This window comes from Athene noctua, chromosome 13 (genome assembly GCF_965140245.1).
Source record: "Athene noctua chromosome 13, bAthNoc1.hap1.1, whole genome shotgun sequence".
NCBI lineage: Eukaryota > Metazoa > Chordata > Aves > Strigiformes > Strigidae > Athene > Athene noctua.
In genome coordinates this window covers 22,380,387-22,403,148 of record NC_134049.1, presented here as the reverse complement: position 1 = coordinate 22,403,148, position 22,762 = coordinate 22,380,387, and the positions used below count along the sequence as shown (strand labels likewise).

General features: G+C 36.9%; 1 protein-coding gene across 9 annotated transcripts in view; it reads left to right on the top strand.

Moving 5' to 3' along the window:
- Positions 1-22,762, top strand: part of NEO1 (neogenin 1) — a 209,984-nt gene that overhangs the window by 89,035 nt on the left and 98,187 nt on the right. For all 9 annotated transcript variants that reach the window (XM_074917699.1, XM_074917702.1, XM_074917697.1 and 6 more), the window contains exons 4-5: positions 215-368; positions 7,459-7,595. In XM_074917699.1, coding sequence (XP_074773800.1) covers positions 215-368; positions 7,459-7,595 — 291 coding nt within the window. The remainder of the gene's footprint in view (positions 1-214; positions 369-7,458; positions 7,596-22,762) is intronic.

Genomic DNA, 22,762 nt, shown 5'->3' with positions numbered 1-22,762 from the left:
CAAATCAGTTTGCATGTCTGGAGGAAATGGTAAAGAGCTGTTTGTGTGGGAGGCTGGAAGAGTCTCTTGGAGAAGATTCTTTCTGCAGGTATGATGATTGAATCTGGTAAAGATGCAGGAAGGAATTAGATGTTTCATTTGTTTGTAATGTTTTTTAATATGATCATTTTCTATTTCTACATTTGGTAACTTTGTCATTTACAAATATTTGCAGATCCCCAGGTGTCACAGAACTTGATGTTTGTGAGGCAGCCCTCTTCACTTACTAAAGTTACTGGGCAAAGTGCGGTTTTTCCATGTGTTGCTGTAGGATTTCCAACTCCATCTATCAGGTGGACAAGAAATGAAGAAGAGCTTATCACAGAAGGGTGAGTAACGGCTAACGTACATTTTTATATAATGGTAGGAATCCAGCCAGAGTTACGATTTTAGATTAACGCACAACTTACTTTCTACTTAATTTTAAAGCAGGAGAACAGAAGCTAGTTTTCAAATGCTTGGAGGGTTTCTAGGCTGTTATGACAAGTAAAGTAGTTCATGAGACTTGTGGAACAATATCATAGTTGGGGTTTTTTTTGCAGACATCAGAAACAAATCTTACTTGAAGCAAGAAGGTTATTAAGAATATATTACTTGGAGATTGTCACTGGAGTAAAAGCAGCAATTAAGAGAATAAGGACACTGTAGAAAAGCTAAGGCTTCTTCATGTTGACATATTATGTGTGTGAAGCCCTGCACTTGCATTACTCTTCCTGCAATGAAAATGTCCAGTATACATCTAAATGTTCCATAAGAATTTAAGAATAAGTGTTTAAAGCAGAATTTCCTAATTTCTTATTAAAACAGAATATTATTCTGGCTTGATTCTGGCATGATTCAAAAAAATAATGTGGTAGAAAATACATATAAGAAAGCAGAGCAAATCTTACCAAGAAAATTTTTCTCCATCTAATGATCATACTTACTACAACAAGGAAATTGCAAACAGATACTTGAATGTTCTCAATGTCCCTCACAGTCGGTGGTGAGATTAATGTAGAGGCAAGTTAATTGTGAAACAATGAGAGGTATAGTTATATTGTGGCATGGCTGACACAGCAGCTAAGGAATATTCCAGTCACTCTACAGTACCAGTGATAGTAATACATCTCTTTTTTGTCAACTCTTAAATTAAAAAAATCCGGGGGCTTGTAATTTGAACTGTCTTTATCTGGAAAGTGCTAGCTTCTGGGGGATAATGACTAACAGTTCTAATACCGCTGAGAAATTGTGTTGATGTCAATCTGATAGCACATGATTTAGATTCATTTTTTTCATAAATACAAGAAATCATTCATGTACAAAGGATGCTACAGGCTCATTAGAGTTGCACAATCAAATGTGGTGAAATGTCAGAATATATGTGCCTGGTAAAATCTTAATTAGTTTTTCTTGTATGTAAAATGATGTCATGTCATATCATTATAAATTTTTGCTGCCCCCTGCCCCATCATTATTTAGACTGTGTCACATTCAGTGCATGAGGAGGTTACAAGCTCACTTACTGAAGAGCTCTCCTTCCTTGATTTTTGATAGAAAGCCCAAATTTTCAAATCCTGTTCTGAATACAGTGCTAGTAATTCCCTTATGAGCTTTTCTATGCAGGTTGTCACAATAACTTCTGATGGCTTCACAAGTATTTTTTTCTCTTCAAGATTCAGAGTGAGAAATTTTATTGGAGAGCTGAGGCATAACATCAGTAAACATAATTGATTTTTATATATGCAGAATTTGAACCATGTATGACCTGATATTTCAGAATATTTTGTATTAGTTTTTAGCATTATGTCCCTTTGTTACAAGAATGGATTCTGGTTGACTTTTGCTGCAAGTACACATCACTCTCTGAACTGTGTCTCAAGTTGTCTTTGTATTAATTTAATACAAAATTAAATGTTTTCCTTTCAAGCTGTATTGCTAAGGAGAATATGTACAGAAGTCTGTATTTATAAGAAAACTAAGTTATTTTTAAGAGGTAAGTGTGATGGGTTTGGGAAATAAATATTTGTTACTTAAGACCAGAAAAAAGAGAAGGTGTGTAATTTTGATGGTGTATTTGTCAAAGACTGCATTGAGATTTATGTTAATGAATAAATATAAGTAAACTTTAATGATGGCAGTCTTGGTACTTGTTCAAACAAGCAACCTTTAATGCAGTGTATTGTGAAATTAGTTTGCTGTGATACTGTATTTTCCGAATTAATTTGAGTTAAAGAGAAAGAGGCTTTGAGTGTTGAGTGAGGAACTGGTGGAGGTAATACAATGCTAAAAGTTTCTATTGTAGTACAACTGTTAACAACTTCAGGGAATCCTTTCAGAAATTAAAGATTTTAAAGAAATATCAGTAATAGTTATTGCTGCTTTCTGGTTCCTCATAAAGTCGTCCATCAAAGACTATGAAATACCCAAGTTCTGCCTGGGTCTTGGGGAAATCTCAGTCCTCAGAAGATGAAGAGTAAGAGACTGTTTGGAGGAAGGGTCTCTGTATGCTTGCACCATCTGTATGCCCTTCTCTGGGCATTGCTGTCTGGCTTTGGTCTACTCCTTTGAGGCCTTTCTTGCTGTATTCACCATTTCAGAGATAAAATCACAGTTTGGACCTGATAGCCTGTCACTGGGAAAAACATTTGACTTGTGATGAAAGCTTTTCATTGAATTGGCTTACTAGTCAAGTTAGTAATCTTGATGATACATAATAATTTTCTCAAAACTACATTGCTTGAAAAGAAAGGAAAAGGCTCTTCTAGATTTATGGTGCTGATGCTTGTAGCTCCAAACTGGAGCTTTGGGATAACAAGCAAGCCTTTAGACTTCTGTGAATTCCTGTGTGTATAATCTTGTTATATGGGGTATAGTGCTCGTAGTTCTGTAAGACTGGTACTACAGAATGCACACCCAGCCTGCCATACATGTGATTCCGTAATGTGAATATAGATTCTACTTTTTCAGATGGATTTCCTCTGAAACTCAGAATGAGTAATGTCTCTGCCAGGAACATAGAAAATATTGAGAAAAATGGAAGGAAGCAGGAAAAGCCACTGAAGTATACAGCTATTTAATTAAAAGTTATGTCCTTTACAGAAAACTTTAGAAAGTAAACTCTGCCTTATTGTCAGTATTACCTGATGTAAAAGGCTATAATGGAAATGTTGTGTACAGGTTGAATAGTTTTTCAGATTTTGACAGCTTTGAGCCTTTCATAATTTTTATTTTTAAATGTTGTGTCTGGCTAAGGATTCGACTGTGTGAGAGTCAGTTTTTTAGCAAATGTGGGAGTAATTTTATGCTTTTGAGGATTCTGAAGTTGAAAAGTGAAGTTTCAGGTGAGGTCTCTGCCAAGATGGATGTTTCAGAGGTTGGGAAATGGGCACAGAGTTTCAGATGCCTGGAAGCTTATGTTCTTTGAAACCTTTCCAGTGTGTGGATCGGTATTCAAACAGCATATATTGTGTATCTTGATTTATATTGGGACATTTATATGAAAGAAATTACAAATGCATGTACCACTACCACTTTAAAATGATACAGTAAATGAGGTAGTTAATCTCAAAATAAACAGTTGAAAGGACCCTGGACAATGTCATTACATTTTAATAAGGCTGTTGAAGTACAGCTAACTTTGATGGGTTTGGGCTGTTCAATTTAGTATAATTTTATGTCATTGAAAAATGTCTACAGAAAACTGTAATGTGGTTGTATGGCTAAGAATTTCCTGAAATAGAGAGATTACATGAGGGTGCATGTGCAGTATTAATTTTATGCTGTTGCTGTATGTGTTCAAATGAAGTCTTTAATTGTATGATCACATACATATTCTTAATGCAGGGTTTTTTCTTTAGTACTTCACAAAAATGTGTGATATTTTAAATTATTGTGTATTATTGTTTGCCAGGCACTCTGAGCGATTTGCGTTAAGTGAATTACACTTGCCCAACTCAGTAAAGGTTAAACATAGCAGAGTAATTATGGAGATTTTTCTGGTAGTAGATTCCACAAAATAATCTAATTTACTGTCTAATTTTATCTGCTGTACTTTACCAAGACTGCAAATAGATTATAAGATGTTTTGGGAAGAGTAATTTGAGAGGGGAAAAAAAAGCACCAAAACCTCAGGGTATAACTGGCTGTTTGAATACAATAAATTAATAAAGGCTCACTATATTTTGTGATAATGAAACACAAAAAAGCATGTGAGTTAGGTATCCAAAGTAGCTCAAGTAATTGTGTATTATGAGTGTGTAACTGAGGGCTGTATGGAATGCATATAAAAGGCTTGAATTTGATTTTGCTGTTCCCTGACATTTGAATGATCAATCTTTGTTGTTTTTAATGACAATTTAAATCATGTATCACTTTTATATTAAGCTGATTCTCTGTCTCTAGTGTCTGAAATCTGATTGATTCACTCTTTCGTGGAAATGCTTTATTATCCTTACAAAGTTAAGATGTTTTTACTTTATTACAAAGGCAATTTTGCTTTAAGTCCAGAATTTTTCCACATCTAGTGCATACAGAAGGAATCACTGAGGAGGCTGACAGATGAATTGTTTTCTTCCATGTTTTTAACAGCCGTGAACTTGTTTTCGATCATTATTGGTAAATTCTGGCCTCTCCTCTAGGTTTTCTTGAGGCAAATAATCAAAGAGAATAAAAGCATAACACATCATTTAGATGGCCAAAAAAACATATAACCTTGTTTCTTGACAAAAGGGAGAACTTGTATAAATGCTGCCCTGTTACAAGTAGTTTGAGATCCTATAAGACAAACTTTTGTTGCCTAATGTGACAACATCTGGTAATTTTTAATAGTTCTGATAATTTCTTAATTGCTGATTTGGTAACCAGAATAGTCTGCTGCCTCACCAGGCGTGCTACTTCACTTCCCAGCAGCTGGCAATGCGAACGTGACCGTCATAAGGCACGTGCCACTTTTAGATGGGTAACCATGGAAGTTGGGGGATATCCAGAAAAGGCCACTATATGTCATCAGAATTACACTAACACTCTGTATAGCCTGTTATCATTCCTTTGCAATTTTGTTAGCCTCAGCTTCTCTCATCCAGTCAGTTCTTTCTGCATGGCCTTCCTTCCTGTTCTGTATCCTGCCACTGATGGATCTAGCTGATTTACCAATTGGCGTCCATTCCATTCTGCTTTCATTTTAGCCTTCAGCAGATTATATGCTACTCACATTAATTTGATTCACCGTGAGTGCTAGAACAAATAATTAAAGAAGCTATTTTACATAATAAAAGGCAATACAAACCTGCATATTTGGATGTGTCAAGGTCCAGACTTGTCTTAATTTATTTTTCTTTAGGCATGGTTTTAGTGCAGCCTTAACATGTCTAACATGCCATTCTCACAAATAAGCTTCAGTAACATTGTTTCTGTTCGCTGTAACAAGGTTCAAAGCTTTTCTGTGTTTGTGGACTGACAGTGTCCAAAGGTAAACAAAGAGGTTGGAGAATTGTGAAGAGCACTGCTTAGATCTTTTTATATAGTTAGAAATTTCTTAGATGGTCAGATTTGCCTTGGAGGTGGTGCAGTCCAAGACTTCTAGGTCCTTTTTTTTGGTGCTAACTTAAATAGAATACAGTTAAGTGGGAGAAGGGAGGGGGGAAGGTGATAGAGTTTTGGCAGCTCCTGTTCACATATCCTTTGTACAGATTTTTCTTACTTGACATGTGAGACAGGTCTTCACTATCTGATTATCACTAAAGCTCCTATTTTTTTTCTACATATTAGTTTTTCATCTGATCTATGATAGGATATTTCTGCCTTTTTTTTTTTTTGGTCAGCAATGGCAATAAAAATACAATGAAAATAATGTATTTTCTCATCGTCTTTCTGTCCTTGAACCACTGTTGAACAGTTCCAAAAAAAGGTTTAATGACAAACTTCTTACTCTTTTCCTCATAGGTAGAAGCTGTTTGCCATCCTGTTCATGTACTCCTCTGCTGTTTCTTCAGGCATTCCTCTTTTCAAAGCTCCTAATACGTTTTTTCGAACTTCTTTATGTCTTCTCTGAAATTCCTGCACTTCTTACAAAATAAACTCTTTGTAGTCCTCCTCTTACTAGGTCACAGAAATGGGATCCTTTTCCTTGTAGTATACCTGGGTGAGACATCTCCTTGGATGTTTTTAAGACTGTTTTCTTTCACTTAATTCCAATAATGATTTTGTTTGTTCAGTTTTCAAATTTATTGAATCAGGAAATTTGATCAATAATTTTAATTGTATCATAAATCAACATTAATGTAGTAATTAATTAGGTGAGTCAAAAGTCTTTGTGTCCTAACAACTCACCTTTCCAAGCAGGTAAGAGCAGTGGTTCTACTAATTTCTAGAAAAATTTCAAATAAAGAAAGCGATTAGGTTGATTTCTATACATTGGCTGCTCTATAGAGACCAAAAGAGTTAATTGTTGTAACATGCTGTTCAGTTAATATTTCGAAAGAATTCAATCCATTCTTGCCCACTAAACCATTGCTTGATAATGCCAGAAAGGAAGCCATCAGGTAGACTCTTTTATTTCAGTTGCAAATAAGAGTGGTTCTGGATCAGCATCTGGTTGTGATTTCTTGTCTCAGCTTGGTAATGTTACTGGCATTTTATTGTGAATGATTGGAGGGATGAAGAATCTCGGAAAATTCTTGTATGATTTTGTATCATAAAAAGAGTTGCAATGGGAGAAGAATGCTGAGGGTACTACATGTAGCACAAAATGCTATGTTTAGTTACTACATTTAGTGTAAAAAGCAGATAATTTGAGGGCTGATTTATAAACCCCTCACCCTTTACAAGTCAGAGGGAGAAAATCCATACAGAAACTTTGCCAACTTATTGAATTACTTTTGAAATTTTTTTAACCTATATCTTATTCTGAAATCTTACATCTTACTGAAATGGCTATATTTTTACAAAAATTCAGTTACTGTAGGTTATACAATGTACATTGCTGTTCCTTGTGTTGTACAGGCGTTAAGTCTGGCATGTTATAGTTTACTCAGCTTTTCAAGCAATAAGTCATTCCAGCTGTACCTGCGAAATGTTTGGATTGTTTTCATGATGTGGTTGTGTTGGTTTATTTTTCTTAAGTTTTAGTTCCTATTGTCTAAATAGCTTGGATCACATTTAATTAAGAAGAACTGAAGCTGAAAGTGCAAGATGATGAGCTGCTCTTGTGGAATTGATATAGTTGAACTTAATTTTAAGTGTAAATCCAAAGTATGGAATTTGACCATCTAGTTAAAAACGTGGCTCCTTGTAAATGACGCTCAGAAATACTATATGTAAACACTTCTTCAGTTTATGTAGACATTTCAGGCAGAGAACTTGTGTGTGCTTCTCTGGTAACACTTCATTTAAGTCAGTTTGTCCATCAGATCACCTGTATGTCTTTTTTTTTTTGCACAGCTATGAAAGATACCTTCTGCTCGCGGGAGGCAGTCTGGAGATCAGTGACATTACGGAAGCGGATGTTGGGACATACACCTGCAGAGCGGATAATGGAAATGAGACCATCGAAGCTCAAGCAGAACTTACGGTTCAAGGTAGGTCAAATAATTAATTTTCAGAGAGAACAGATCCCCAGATGACTTTTCACAAGAGTTTTATTGTGTGATCAGTTAAAGACCCTGTTGGTTTTGTGCCCTGTTTAAAACAGAAAACTAAAAAACAACCAACCAAACAAAAAAAGCCCCCGAAAAAACCCCAACTCCCCAATTCTGTTATATTGTGTTATGTGCTACTCTGACTTATTATTCAAACTACTTATAATTTCTTAAGCAAATTCCTCATTTGAATATTTATATAATACATCTTGAGTATGGTTAAAAGCTGCTGTGCTCATATAATATTAAATATGGTCAATGCCATACACTTTTCTAAATGAGGACAAAGGTCACAGCATGGCTAAAAACATCTGAAAATTGACCTATACTACTACTACTTAGGTCTTCCTTAAAAAGGACATATAAAGTGTTTTTTATAATCCTTAAATATACTGGGTTTTTTGAGGAGCTTGACAGAAGATAAACGCTGAGTACTTCAGTATACCCTGCTTTATTGTATATATGACTGTTTCGTTTATTCTTGAAACCTGTTTTTACTAGAAACAGCACTGAAATGTTGATAACATTGATTTTAAGATATCTTTCTTACATAATCTGTATAAATAAGGTAGAACTGTTCAGGAGCCAGAAAAAATAAAGGTAGAAGTTCGGCTTCTTCACCTTTCTTATATTTCATGAGGAAATCTGTCACACTTTTTATTAATTGGGTCTTAATATTGGTTTAAAATTCTTCAGCTAGAATTTATGGGCATGTAAGAGTGGTTCTTACATGCAGTATCCTTGTAAGAGTTTAACTGACTTGTTTTAGAATGGATTGTAGTACTGGAAAGTTTGTCTTAAAAGTAGGTCTGAAGGGATAAATTTAATCACTTGACAACCGTAAAGGAAGGCTTATCTATAGGCAAAACCTTCATGACAAAAAAATAAAGTATTAGTTTACATCGTGTGATAACACTTCACAGAATCACAGAATCAACTAGGTTGGAAAGGACCTTGAAGATCATCCAGTCCAACCGTTAACCTAACACTGACAGATCTACACCAGATCCTTAACCTCTAAGTCGACCCTACTCTTAAACACCACCAGGGATGGGGACTCCCTCCCTTGCCCTGGGCAGCCCATTCCAACGCCCAGCAACCCCTTCTGCAAAGAAATGCTTGCTGACATCTAGTCTAAGCTTTCCCTGACGCAACAAGAGGCCATTACCTCTTGTCCTGTTACTTACTGCTAGGTTGAAGAGGCTCATCCACAGATCTCTGCACCCTCCTGTCAGGGAGTTGCAGAGGGCCAGGAGGTCTCCCCTCAGCCTCCTCTTCTCCAGACTGAACCCCCCAGTTCCCCCAGCCGCTCCCCAGCAGACCTGTGCTCCAGACCCTGCCCCAGCTCCGTTGCCCTTCTCTGGACACGCTCGAGTCATTCAATGGCCTTTTTGGGGTGAGGGGCCCAAAACTGAACCCAGGAATCGAGGGGCAGCCTCACCAGTGCCGAGCACAGGGGTAAGATCCCTTCCCTGTCCCTGCTGGCCATGCTATTGCTGACACAAGCCAGGATGCCATTGGCCTTCTTGGCCCCCTGGGCACACTGCTGGCTCCTGTTCAGCCAGCTGTCTGTCACCCCCATAGGTCCCTATACTTCATGGTATAAGAATAGTTATGTAAAGGTGTCTTAGCAGAGTTCTTATTTCTCTATCAACACAATGTATAACAGTTTGACAAATGTTAGTACTCCGGGCATAAATACTGAAGGTGATGTTTCTGGTGTAGAACAACTGGAGAAGGTCAGTTGAGTTTAAAAGAAAATTACTAAGAAGGGAGAACCGGTTTTCAAAGCAAGTTGATCATTGAGCTGCTCAGTATTGAACAGCTAAAGTCTTCCTCTTTAGGAAAGTGGAGTATGAAGGAAAGTTTATATTAGCATCCACAGCACTTCTGCATTACGTCACAGCTATATTTAACCGTGTCTGTGTAAAATATTAACAAGGTGCAGCATTTGTTTACTGATATATTGGGAGTACATTGTCAGTGCTTGCTTTGCACTGTTACCTTCTACCTGTACCTTAAGCTGCACCTTGCATTTTATTCCTCCCTGGTTTTGGGACTAGCTTTCTGAGCATGTCTTTTGCTTTCTGTAGGTTACTGGTACAGAAGCATTTTAGCTAGCTCTGCCCTTCTTTAAAAGTTGAGGAAGAATACCTGAAAAATCCTTTCTCTGCGAGGCCTGTTCAAATGCAGTGCAGCTCTACTTTGTGAGCTTTCAAAATGCTTTGAGTCAAATTCTGGTCATGCATTTTTCTTACCTTGTTTCTAGGGTCAAAAGAAGAAAGATAGGTGCTTTGTCTTTTAAAATACTTAGATGCTTGATGCTTCATAGCACTTTGATGGTCTCACGCAACTCACTGTGTGCTGTGTTTAATTCAGTTCCAACCTATATATTTTACAGGATTGGCATGAGGCTTTGAGTTTTATGGGCAATGGCAGAAATTAATAATATTAATGATATGATGCAATTAAGCTAAGCAAGTGATAGATAAGACTGAGATTATAGCCTTAATGTAGGATGTACAGCCAGGTCACTTGAGGGATGAAAGTGATCTTGAGAGCACTCTTTGCTCCTTATCTAAACTAAAGTAAGTAATTTCTTTATTTGGTTATAAAGATTTAGAATATGGTGTTACAATATATTAGATTACACAGAATGAATTTTGGAAAGTTTCATTTCTGATTTTACTGCTTAGTTCTAATCTTAATTCTACTTTCCTTTGATAGGTTACTGTAGAGAGTAATTGTATTTCTGCATTACTGTAATTTGGTGAAGGGTTGAATAGTTTGAGTAACTATTATCTGATCACTGTATCATTTTCTTCTGGACTAGAAAAAATTTCATTTCTTCCCACCTAATAACTGCATGATTTTGTGTAATTTAAGCTGCTTCTGTCATTCTTACAAATTAGTCTGGCAGAAGTTCATACAAGAAGCACATTTTTGGGGGTTTGAATTCCCTTGTCTCATCTGTTTTCTGCATCTCTTTCTTGAAGCACCTAGGGTTTTTTTTGTTTGGAGATTTCAGTAGCATACTAGAAGTTGTACTAAGGCAGTCTTTTTTTCCTTCTATTAACATTTCATGATGGCAATTCAGTGAGACATATGTGAATCTCTACTTAAGTGTGGTAGTGTGGCATTGTTTGACAATGTTAGGACAGTTAAAGTGAAACGGCATTCCTGTTGATGCCTTTTCAGGGAGATTTCCCTGCAGTGCCAGGTGTAGATTGACTGAAATTTGCAGGTAGTTAGAAACAACCTGCTTGATCCAGTTGTAAGCTCAAATTGTGCACTGACTAAAAAGAATGCTTATTCGATGTTAGCTGTTAGTTCATTCCAAGACCAGCTTTTCTGCATCAGCAAAGATGTAAAAACCTGAAAGCTAACAGGCTTTCTCTTTGATGTGGTACCAGTGGCAGCAAGCTGCTGTGCATCCGCTGTGTTGGGCTGATTACCTGGGTGGTGGTAAGGATGAAATCACTGACCTTCATCACTGAAGGATAGGGTACTGTGAAGTGTCTCACAATTGAGTGTGTTCTGTGCTCAGCCTTCAAGGAATAGGTACCTTTTGCTGTGCTGCTTGTGTGTTTGCATAAGGTAAATGGGAGATTGCTTATTTCCAGCTGTGTACAAGTATGTGAAGTAATCAGCCCTGGGAGTTCATGAGGTTTTTTCCTGTTAAATTTGGCACCATTTTGAATTCAGATAAATGTTAAACTAATGCAGTTTACACAGATCCTGTTGGTGACACTTCAAGGACATCATCTGTTTCACATACCTAGAGATAGTCTCCTGAACAAGCTACCTTGTGTCTTTTTTTTTTTTTTAAAAAAAAAAGGTGTTAGAGGAGCCTTCTATTGCCCTAATGTTTGGTTTAAAAAAAAAAAATTACTTGATTTAATTTCCTTACATACATTGCAGAAAGACTGAATCTGGAAAAATGGCTTTAACTGGAGAGGTGTACTTAACTAGAATGGTACTTAAGGGCCTTGTTTCCTCCATCTCTCTATCTACAAAATGTATCTGGGAGCTAGAGTTATGAGAATTTAATTTTATTCAGAAGATGATGGAAAATTAATGCAGTGTTTTGGTGAAGACTGTTCTAAGAATATGCAAAAGGTATGCAGTACAGGCATCCCAAGATTACAGGGTAAAATAGTATTTCTCTACTGGTGAAAGTAAATAGTGGTATTGAAAGTGGGTTTAGCTGAGAAAGAATTTAAATTTTAGGTGGGTTTGGAAAGAAGAAAGAGTATGTTTTTTTTATATAGCCTATGCTTTTGAGGAGGACAAAAGAAAGAATCATAAATGAGTACCTGTTTTTGTCATTAGTAACGTTCTTTATACGTTTACCTTTGAAACATATTTGAATTTCAACCCTTTGTTAAACCTGGTTATTCTTTGATGTGGTACGAAAAGATTTTTTGAATAATGCACAGGGAATTCAAAATACTAAAAATTTAAAGTACATCTTGGAAGATGATGGGTTTTGGTATAGCTTCTATCAACCACCTGGAATTAATTCTGTGGTTCCTGCTGAGTGACACAAACTGTTCTGACCTCCTCAGCGTGGCTCTGCCCACTGAAAAGGTGGGCACGGTCTCCACATCTCTCCTGCCCACAGCCCCTCTGTCATCTATTGGCTCAGCTGCTTTTCATGAGCTCTAAGGCACTTCAGTTAACTTAAACCAGACTGTTCCAGGCTGGTTTGAGCTCTCAGGTTATTTTGAGTTCAAATGGGTGAGGAAGCAACTGACTGCACAGCTTAGTGATGGATCTATTGGAAGTACGATTGATTTTCAGGCCTTTGGCTTGAAAAAGGGAAGTTGCACATTGCCACAAAGTGAGGACACACCTTGAAGCAAATTCAGAAGACTATTCTGCGTCAAAGAGTTATAGAAAATAAAAGTTTCTAGCTATGTGTGTGCAGATTGGAGATTTCATGTGCCCATGTGTGATGCACCAATTTTTTCACTTGCACGTTTGTGAAGTGGTTTGAAAATGGAAGAAAACGTAAAATGTGCTGGAGGAAGATATGCAGCTGAGAGAGTCGGGGCCCCTAAAGCTTGACATTTCTGAATCCCATCCGTTTGAGATAGTCTTTAGGGACAGCTATCAAATGGATAAATCTGTGTACAGCTTTGTACCTACTCACTTTTCCTTGAGTTAATCCTGGATGCAAAAACTATATGCCATCATAGTCTCAGGCCAAGCACCTTGAAGGAACCTTTGCCAGGGCAGGTTACTTCCCGTGAAGGGCGGGCAGTAATTTGCTGTCTGAAAATCCTAAGTACAAAGTCACATTTCTATAAGCTCTGTTGACAGTGTTCCTTACCCGTGCTGTCAGCAGGAGGAATGGCGCTGGGTACCACATTTATTTACAACACATGTAATGAATTCAGAGCACTGGAAAAATTTGTTTTGCTCTAACCAGCAATGAAAGAATCCGTAGTATTTCCGTTAGATAAGAGTGGAAAGTGATGAAAGAAAAGCTGGGGAAACAAGTAGTAAATGTATTTAAAATGTAGTCGGCTGGCTTCTGTTAAGTCTAAAACCTGTGGCCTGGAAGAGCCATAGTGGCAGTTAAACACTGAGAAGGTTATAAGTTCATTCTTCATCTGGGAGATATTTCAAATTTATTACTGTGCCCCGTGCCCCTGGGATTTCTGCAAATACTGTGACGGGGGTTAGATCACTGCATGCGCTTCCTGTCGCCTGTCTTGGTACTTACGTTGTAGATAATGAGTTTAGAGGGAGTTTTCTCTTTCTGTTGAAATATTTATTGCAGCTAATACTGAACCTGAAAATAATAAACCAAAAAAATTTCCATTTTAGTTTTCCTTATAAATTGATATGGCAGGTCTGAAGTCTTTAAAATAAATGAATCACTGCATTTGTGTGAAAAAAGTCAGAATTGCTCTTTTTTGTTGTCTATGTTACTACCTGTCAAAGTTTTTCAGAATTGCAGGTTGGCTCTTGAGTCATCTAGGACGTCATCCAGTGCCTGATAGCATGTCTTAAATACTATGTATTAAATGCCTTGCTGTGTTAATGGGCTATAATTAAAATTTTTAAAGGGAAGCTTTACTTTGGTGTATCCGTTGTGATAAATAAGAGGTTACACATAGCAGTAGGCTGATCACTACCTTGTTTGTGTTGCCAGAGAAAATTGTATGGAAAAAACAAACACAGAAGAAGTGTTTTGATAAATTATCAATTTTGTTCTTTGAAAGGAAATGCTGGAAATATTCTCAGTATAGCTGAAAAGCCTTATGCTAATAGTAAATGCTTGTTCTAGAAAAAAATGTATGCATTGTAGTGTTGGTTGTGCAGTGTACAAAAACATTTTTTGTGCTTTCTATGCAAGGGTGGGATAGTAATTTAGATAATAAGGGAGATAAAGCCCACATTTTGTCTAGTGAATAGTTTTTAAATTAATAGTCAGCAACACAAATCAGATTTGAAAAGATGATGTTATTACAATGCAGCAGAACCGTAGTTGGTCGGTGGTCTAGACTATACCAGCAGAAACATTCCTCTGTCACTGTAGCATGCCTAATGCGTCGTCACATACAACACCAGCTGAGGTGGTGAAATTTATGTTCTCTAACACTTGAAGCGAGGTTTGACATGCCCAAAAGAGGAAAGAAACTTAGTTTTCCCAAGTATATGAAATGTATCTGTGGGTCTGACTTTGTGGGAAGCAATCTGTAACCTTTGTAGTCCTTTCACTGTACTTTTCATTTAGCCATTCTATTTGCCGATGGAGTAATGGGTGTTTCTAGCCCAGAGGACACTTTGGTTATTCATGTCAGGTAATTGTTTTAAGATCTTGGCTTAGAACTAGTTATGATTATGCCTCTACTAATGTATTAATTCTTTTTTATTTATGGGTTTAATTACTGTTGTTTATACTTCGAGGTGATATAGTCTAAAGTTGTTGATAAGGCTTTAAAAATAGTTTGAAAAATGGCTCCCCATTATACTATTATTGAGAGACAGGACTTGAGTCAAATGCTTCCCCCCGTCACTAAAATAAGGTGAAAATGTATCAGGAAGTGTGAAGTAAGTCAAAATGTGTGGCCCTTTCCCTGTAGCTTTATTATAAGCGTATTTTAAACATATTTCTAAACATATTTTTAAAATCTCAAAAAATGTTGAAAAAGAACTGTTTCTAAACTTCATGGGAAACAGGCTGACTCCTTTGTTGCATCATTATAATCTGTATCAGTCACAGTTGCCTAATTTCCTATAGAGGTTGCAAAGAGAGAGGATTCAAGCCTGTCCGTTTAGTTTCCTTGTATTGCACAAAGAGCAGTTTTATTCAGTTTTATTTACTAACCAGCCTGAGTTAAACTTGATAAGGCTTTCTTTAAAATCAAAACAAAACAGTTGTAGAAGGAGAGCCTTAACAGAAAGAGTCCTGTGTTGTCTTTCAAAAGTACATCTGACCAGATCTTCATCTGTGGGAGATGCTTTGATAAAAGGGATTGCAGTCCTTATCAGGAAATTGTAGATGTTTGAAAAGCACATTAAATCCTCTAGCAACAGAATAATATGTCTGGGTAACTCTTATTTTTGCATTAAGCTTTCATTATTATTGGAAACAATTCTAGGGAAGAAATTTGAACCAACACTGAAAATTGCTGAAACCTTTCTCATATCTTCTAGATTATCTTTATCGATTTCTGTTTCTAATTAAGCTCAGTGCTGTATCTTGATAATAGGCTGCACTTCAATTATAGATTCGGAAGATAGTGCCCTAAACCTGATGCTGTCAAGGGCTCATACTTGGGACAAAGTATTGTCGTCTTCTCGTTATCTCAGAACTTGGGGTAAGATGTTAATGGTAAAAATAATACATCAGCTTTGTACATGTTATTTTGTTCCCTTGGAACTGTAATGTGACTTTCGTTAATGATCTTTGTCCCAGAGTGGTACAAAAGAAACGCAGTAAGTCAGAGGAGTTTAACGTGGGAAGGTGTATAAGTTGAACTCGCTGGAATCTTGGTCAGGAGGCTTTCTAATGCTGCTGCTCCTAAGTATAGTTTAATGTTTATGGAGTTGTATAGTTCATTTGTGAATTCAGTTAAATATGAATATAGATACGTTTTGAGTAATTTTTGCCTCCATCACATTAGTGTTCAAGGATAATTTTATTAGTGATTAAGTTATAAATATTCAGAAACATACATGGAATGGGGAGGAAGGAGGTGGTAGCATTATTTTAAGACTGCATCACTTGCTCAGGCTTTACTTAGAGGCCAAAAATGTCCATCTACATGAGATGCATGACTTTTTTTATACTAAATGCAAACTTTAACAAAGTTAAGTAATACTTTGCATTATGCAAAGCATCACACTTTGTGGTGTTTAAAGATACTATGATCTGATTTCTGCTGCCCGCATTCAGGACTTGGATTCAGCAGAACCTCTGATTACCTCTGCCTGTAGCTGCTCAGTTTCTAAATCTTGCTTTGTAGTTGGTGAACCCGTGTAAATTTTTTTGGTATGTCTTAATGTTTTTCTAAGAGCAGGCAGAACGTTTGTCCAGTTCTTGCCATATTTCAGCAGCATAGAACAATAAAGCTTGTTGAAGAGAGCTTGGCATGATTGTTAGTAGGGGCACAAAAATGTGCTTTCTTTAATCATATTTCCAGAAATAATGAATGAGCTTTGCTGGCATTTTGAAGGAGGATTCTCTTGTAGCAGTGCAAATGTTTAAAATTTGGTGGCGTTACAGAACAAAAACTGAACTGCACTGGGCAGCCTTCACAAGCAGTGATCTCTGCCCTGCTGCTTCCTCCTGTTTTCCAGTGTTCAAATGGTGCAAACACTCCATGAAACTTAGGGCTGGGGTGGTTTTTCTGACCTTGCCTGTGGTCAGGGTTGAGCAGACAGCTGCTGTCAGTGCCTTGTGCTGTGCATGTGAGCAGAGTCTTAACTCCTGTGGTCAGGGCAAGTACCAAAACCCACAGGAAGATTACTGAAACCTGATAGTGGAGATGGGGGTTCTGCGTGTGCCTTGTTAGAGGGGCATCTCATCTGCTATGAACCACTCACAGGTCGATGAGATGCTGCAGAGGCTTCACAGACTAGACACTCATTACAATAACAGGTGTGTTTTGGTTTAAACTGTTGTGCTGCGGAGGTATGAGTGTGATATGCTCAACTATCAGAGCATAATGTTCACTGACAGCCCAGGATGGGGAACTGGAAATGGGTGTACCGTCTCTCTGAACCTTCTGGCTCAGGATGTGGAAGGCTATGTTTGTCAGCCTGACATTGATCCCACTCTTTGATCATGCTGTGACTGGGAATGTCATGCCCCTGCTGCCTCCAGAAACATCAGCTGGCAGCACGTGCTCTTCCCAGCAGCAGTGACTTCCCACTGACCGGCAGGAAGGACCGTGGATGTGGCAGTTCTCCGGGCTTGGACACCGGCCTGGGGAGGAGCTCTCTGGAGCAACCCAGCAGTGGTAACAGGGCAGTACAGGTGGAGCCACAGTGGGCTGTAGGTAGCTATAGTGGTGCAAGGTTGCCTTTTTCTCGTAAGAGTTATCTTTTCTGAGTACCTGATAGCCATTACTCATGAGGTTTTTCTGCATGAAACATCTGCAATTCACTAGACAATTATATTTAGAAAAATGTTTGTGTTAGATAGGCAGTGCATAGTTTTCAAACAGATTTTTTGTGGTGGCGAAAAAACATGTGCAAAACAGCCCGAAGTGGTTAAGTGTTAAGAAGGACAAAGATGAGATCCTTTTGGCCAAGTGCCCATAACTGAATTGCATGGGGATCGTGAGGGAATGCCTCCAGAACTGCACATGCAAGGAAGGTGAGGTACACTCCTATTCGTAAAAAAAAGAAAAAAAGCTTTGTGATTTTTGTGTGTGTGTGTGTGTATATATATATATATATATATATATATAAAATAAAATACCATTAAGACAGACAAAACCAAATTATCAGTAACCCATACAATTCACACAAATGGTTTTCCTTGTAAATGTTCTTGAGTAATCCTTGGGGATAATGAAAATGTTACTAAATTAAGCAGCAGTCTCTTAAATATCTACAATGTAGAAACTGATATTGAACTAAGGGAATTGTAAAAGCTGGTTTCTCTTTTGGCTAGAATTTCTAATAAATTCAGATCATATTAATGGAGGTTTGAACCAGCTGCTGCTTTATGGAAAGAAATACTTTTTGCTTCAAAATGGCTTTTAAAAAAAATAAGCTAAGGTTGCTTTCAAAACCTTTGGCCTAGACAATCGGTTACAGAAAACACACCATTTTGTCTGAGTTTCTTGTTTAGATATGTTTGTGTAGTCTCCAAACTAAAAATGTACTTTTTAGTCTGGAGCAGGACTTACCTGACACAAGATATACTTACTTGGTTCTGAAGTCAGTTACATGATGATGAAGTATGGAACACTGCAAATTAGAAGAGAGATGCATGCTGCAGTACAGGGCGCTCAGTGCTGTGTTAGTGTCAGTCTTCCACTCCCTTTCCCAGGTTTTCATTACTTATGCTGCTTCCTTGCACTAAAATACCCATCTAAAATGATACTGTTGAGATGATTTTTTAATTTTGGGAAGACCTGCAGTGAAGTCTGCCATCTCTATTTTCTGTATCTAGTGTCAGCTTGTTTCTGGATTATGTGTTTTCCTTTAGATTGCTTGGTACAAAAAGCCCTAATTCCATTAATTTTGTCATGTCGTACATATGTCATGCATGACTATGCATGGTACGCTGTATGAAGCGTTCTATTAGGTTTCTTGTGAGTTAGGCAGGAGGAATCTAAAGTTCATCCTCTGCACAACTGACGTGATGCTGTAAATGGCGCCTGTTTTCCGTACAGCGATGTAGGAAAGATCAACCAGTCAGGTAAGGTAGCCCAACTGGTTATTGTTCCAGGTGCTCTTGAATACTTGTAAAGGATTGAAGACTGTAGCAAATATAATCATAAACTAGAGATAGACTATAGGGTTTTTATTACTATCAAAAGGAGATGACAGAATTTAAATTAAAACATAAAAGCTGAAAGATTCAGTAGTAATTTTTAAGTTGCATATGTCAAAGACTTCGAAGAATTTTGAATGTGTGAACTAAGCAGCTCATTAAAATGCCTTCTTCCTCTAAGTGAGAACTCTTTTTATAGAAATTGTGCCCTAAATGGCAAGTATTTTTCTCTGCATATCAGGGTCATCCTTCCATGTTTAATTGATTGAATCAAGCTTTAAGTTTGATTCTTGGATTTGTGGGTTTTAATTTTTTTTACCATTTCAACAGAGACTTTTGCATTGTTTTTGCACCACCAAATTTCATGATGAAATCTGAGGGTGATGTTAAAATGGAAATTCTGAAGAACACCATGCATTACTTAAATAAGTCTTGAGAGACGCCATGCCATAAAGTATACATATACTTTCTTTCAAGTTAAATTTTTATGGTAGTTAAGCTGACTCTCATACCACCAGATAATTTATTTCTCTAATGGGAGCTACATTATTGCAGTTACTAGATGTCTCATTATAAAAACTCTAGTCCTTGGCAGGAAAGTTTATCCCAAAGTTACAAAGATGAAACAATTCAGTGATTTGTTTTAAGTAGGCGGGCTGTTATCTGTGGTGACTTATTCCCTGCAGTCTTGCAGTTAATTAGTTTGTCTTCATGATGAGAATAATTTAAAAGAAAAATACCATGGAGTTTTGATTCCTTAAGTAAACACAGTTTCTTTAGTGTCAGTTTAAGTGAAACATACTGTTTTGTAGTAGATGTGAAGACCTTTGAGGCAGGTGTGATCTGCGTAATAAAGTTGTTACATGCTCTGCAGTGACACTCTGAGGCTCTCCCTTTAGGAAGGTGCTGGAAGGAGGACTAAAAGGAAATGTGAAAGGATCCAAGATACTAGATAGAGGGAAACCAGGCTCACAGCAGGCTAGTTAATGGTTAGTAAATGGCAGAAGGATATTTTTATATTGAATATTTTTCTGAACAGTCCTGACTTCTAGCAGCATTGCTAATCTTGTTTATTTTCAAGTGCTGACTCAAAGATTTCTTCTATGCTCTTCTTTTTTTGCATTCTTATGAGGTTAGGTATAGTCTCAGTATAGTGTTAAACAAAGCATTTTACAAGCAAGGACATAAATTGCTATGCTTTATGGCAATTCAAAGCACCCTTGTGCTCTACAAGTGGCATTCCACAGGTTACGTGCCTCTCAGATGGCTTTAGTTTCAGTAAAGTATTTTGTTCTGTAAATACAACTTGAGTACAAGTGGTTTTCTGTGTTCAGAACAAGTTACAATACTTAAAAGGCCTACTGTAACCTTACCATCATTGGTAGGTTAATACACAGAATGTAGGCTTACTAAGGATTTCTTTTTATAAAAGAATATAAGTATTGCCTGCAGTGGTGGTAGACATGCAACTTGAAGAATCTTCCTCAAAGTACTTTTTATCAGTAAAGACCTGGATCTGTAAACACAAGGAGCAGCTCACTTAAGTAGGACAATGCATTTTTGGCATAGGCATGTTGCAGAGTGTAATTGTTCTTGAAGGAGAAGATCTTTTAGCATGATCGTGCTTTGTGCTCCATAAACTCATCAAGCTCAATAGTATTTTGGAGCTCCATCTTCAAATTTTCTTTGTTTAGTCTAATGGAATATCTTCTATGAAATGGATGATGCACTTCATGTCTGCATGCTGTCTTTTGAGAAGCTGAAGGCAGACTTTATGTATAGCGATGAGGCTAGAATTGCAATTTAAAATATGTCAGTCTTCTGTAATGAAAATCTCTTTTGAGATGAGTTTAGCAGTTCATAGCTTCTGAGAGTTGAGTTAATGCTGTTAAGCATGCATTTTAGTAAATTCAAATGTTTTATTATAATCTGTGTGTGACACATTGGGGAGAATTTTAAAAATACAATTTTGCCACTCCTATCCCCTTTGGGCAAATAGGTTTTTCTTCAGCTTTTCCAGTACATGTATAATTAATAACTTTGTTTACTGACAATGTCAGCAATAACATAGCTCTGATTTATAGCACTTAGCTTTTGCCTGTTTGCTTCCTCTCTAGCACACTATGAAATGCCACAGACAGAATAAACCGTATTTTAGGTTTAGGATTCTAGAAAAACAGAGTGCATGAGCACTATCCTGTTAAACACTTTGATGCAGAAGAAAACATAAGGCCCAAATCATTGTGCTTTAAATAATTAGCTGAAACTTTGCATTGGACAGCTCTCTGAGAATTTGCATGGAGTGGGAAGGGAAAATAACCACTGGAGGCTTTGTGGAGAGGAAAAAGGAGGTTTTGGTGTATAACAACAGACTTCCGAGGTTTCATGAACCATGGTGTGTGTATCCTTGGCACTGACTGTAGATTTCCTTCCAGTCATATACTTAATCTGAATGTTGCATGGTTATTGCTCTACTAATTTGCTTAAATTATCTTTAGTGTGATTAACCATTATAGGAGTGATTTTCAGAGTTGCTAATCTCCCTGCTACTACTTTTGATTATAACTGGAATAGTATAGGCATCAACTTGGAGGATTACAAGAGAATTGAGGATTTAAACAATTAACCTCTTAATTTATGTAAAATTTAGCTGGATTGTAAGCAAGTACAATAGAATACAAGTAATAAAGGTTTTATGAAGCCTCTTAGGTGGTTGCCATTGACTGTTTTTGCTGTATTACTGTTAGTAAAGATCTGCATCATCATGTTAATCATACAGTTGTGTTTTGTTTTGGTTTTTTTTTTTACTTAAATCAGTAGTTTGAGGACTTGGGCAAAATATTGTGACTTCAAATCTTAAGCTTGCAAAACTTTAACTTGGTATCTTTAGTTTCATATTGGATTATAGTTGTTGATCATTGTTTTCTAGGTAAAAGAGAAATTTCTTTAAAGTGCAGAACAGTGTTACAGATAAAAAGGAATACTTTTTTTTTTGTTTGCCTAGAATAGCTCAGATATGTAAAAGTTTATTTGAAAGAGCACTCTTCCCGGTTTATTAAAACAGTGATTCATTATTGTACCAGCCTAAAAAATTACTAAATGTTATAAAATACTCTTTAGAATTGTATGCCAGCTTTTTTGTAGGGAGGCTCCAGTGCTTTATTTTAGTGGTCACTGTTTAATTTACTAAGTTGAAATATGAGTAACTGAGACTCTTAAATCATCTCTTCCTAATACATTAACAGTTACTAGTTTGTGTCAGTGTTGTGTGAATGCTCCACAGTCTACTGTTTCTGTTTGCTAGGAAGAATTGTTTTCTAAAATATTACAAACTTACAAAATTTCTTATCCTCCTTATGTATAATATCTGCCTTGATTTATCTACCTTAAGAAACTTCTAGTGGATTTTATTTAAAAAGAAAGACTGAGGTATGTGCTTTCCTGAATTCCAGTTGCTTCCTGTGAACTACTATAAATGCAAAGCAATGACTCTTGTGCTAGGTAGTGTTTCAAGATAAGCAAACTCTAAAGGCAAAAGAGCCTGGCAAATTTATAATGGTGCTTTGAAATCATGCTGGTTTTCTGTTTTACTTTTGTGTTGTTTTGGTTTTTTTTTCCCTTAGACTGCAGAAATAGAGCCAGGGACTTAGTTATTTTGGTTTAAGTTTAAACCCAACAGACTGCAGGCTTGGCAGAGGACTTCATGTAAGTTGTGGCCATCTCCCAGCTAGCCCCTGCAAGAGGGGAAAGCACCATAACACACAGCAAGACTTCTCTGTGTTCACATAAGATGCCAATTTGAGTCTGATTCTTGCAGTGTGATGAGAAACACATCCCTAGATTCCAACTTTAATCTTTCAGCTTTCTAGAATTACTAATTAGATGTGCTTTTGTGCAACTAATCATACACTTTACAAAGATTGCCTTAAATTTATCTTTTATCTTTATGTATTTAAGTTGTTAGAATCCAATTTAAAAAAAAATGTAAAAGGGAAATTAGAACATAATATTTTGATGCAGCACAGTGCTGTAGTGTCATGGTATTTCTATTCAGCCATGGAGAAGTTGAAAGATACTCCAAATCCATCCTGCCTGTAACTCAACTCATATTTAAGTTTGTAAGACTTTGGATCTTTCATCA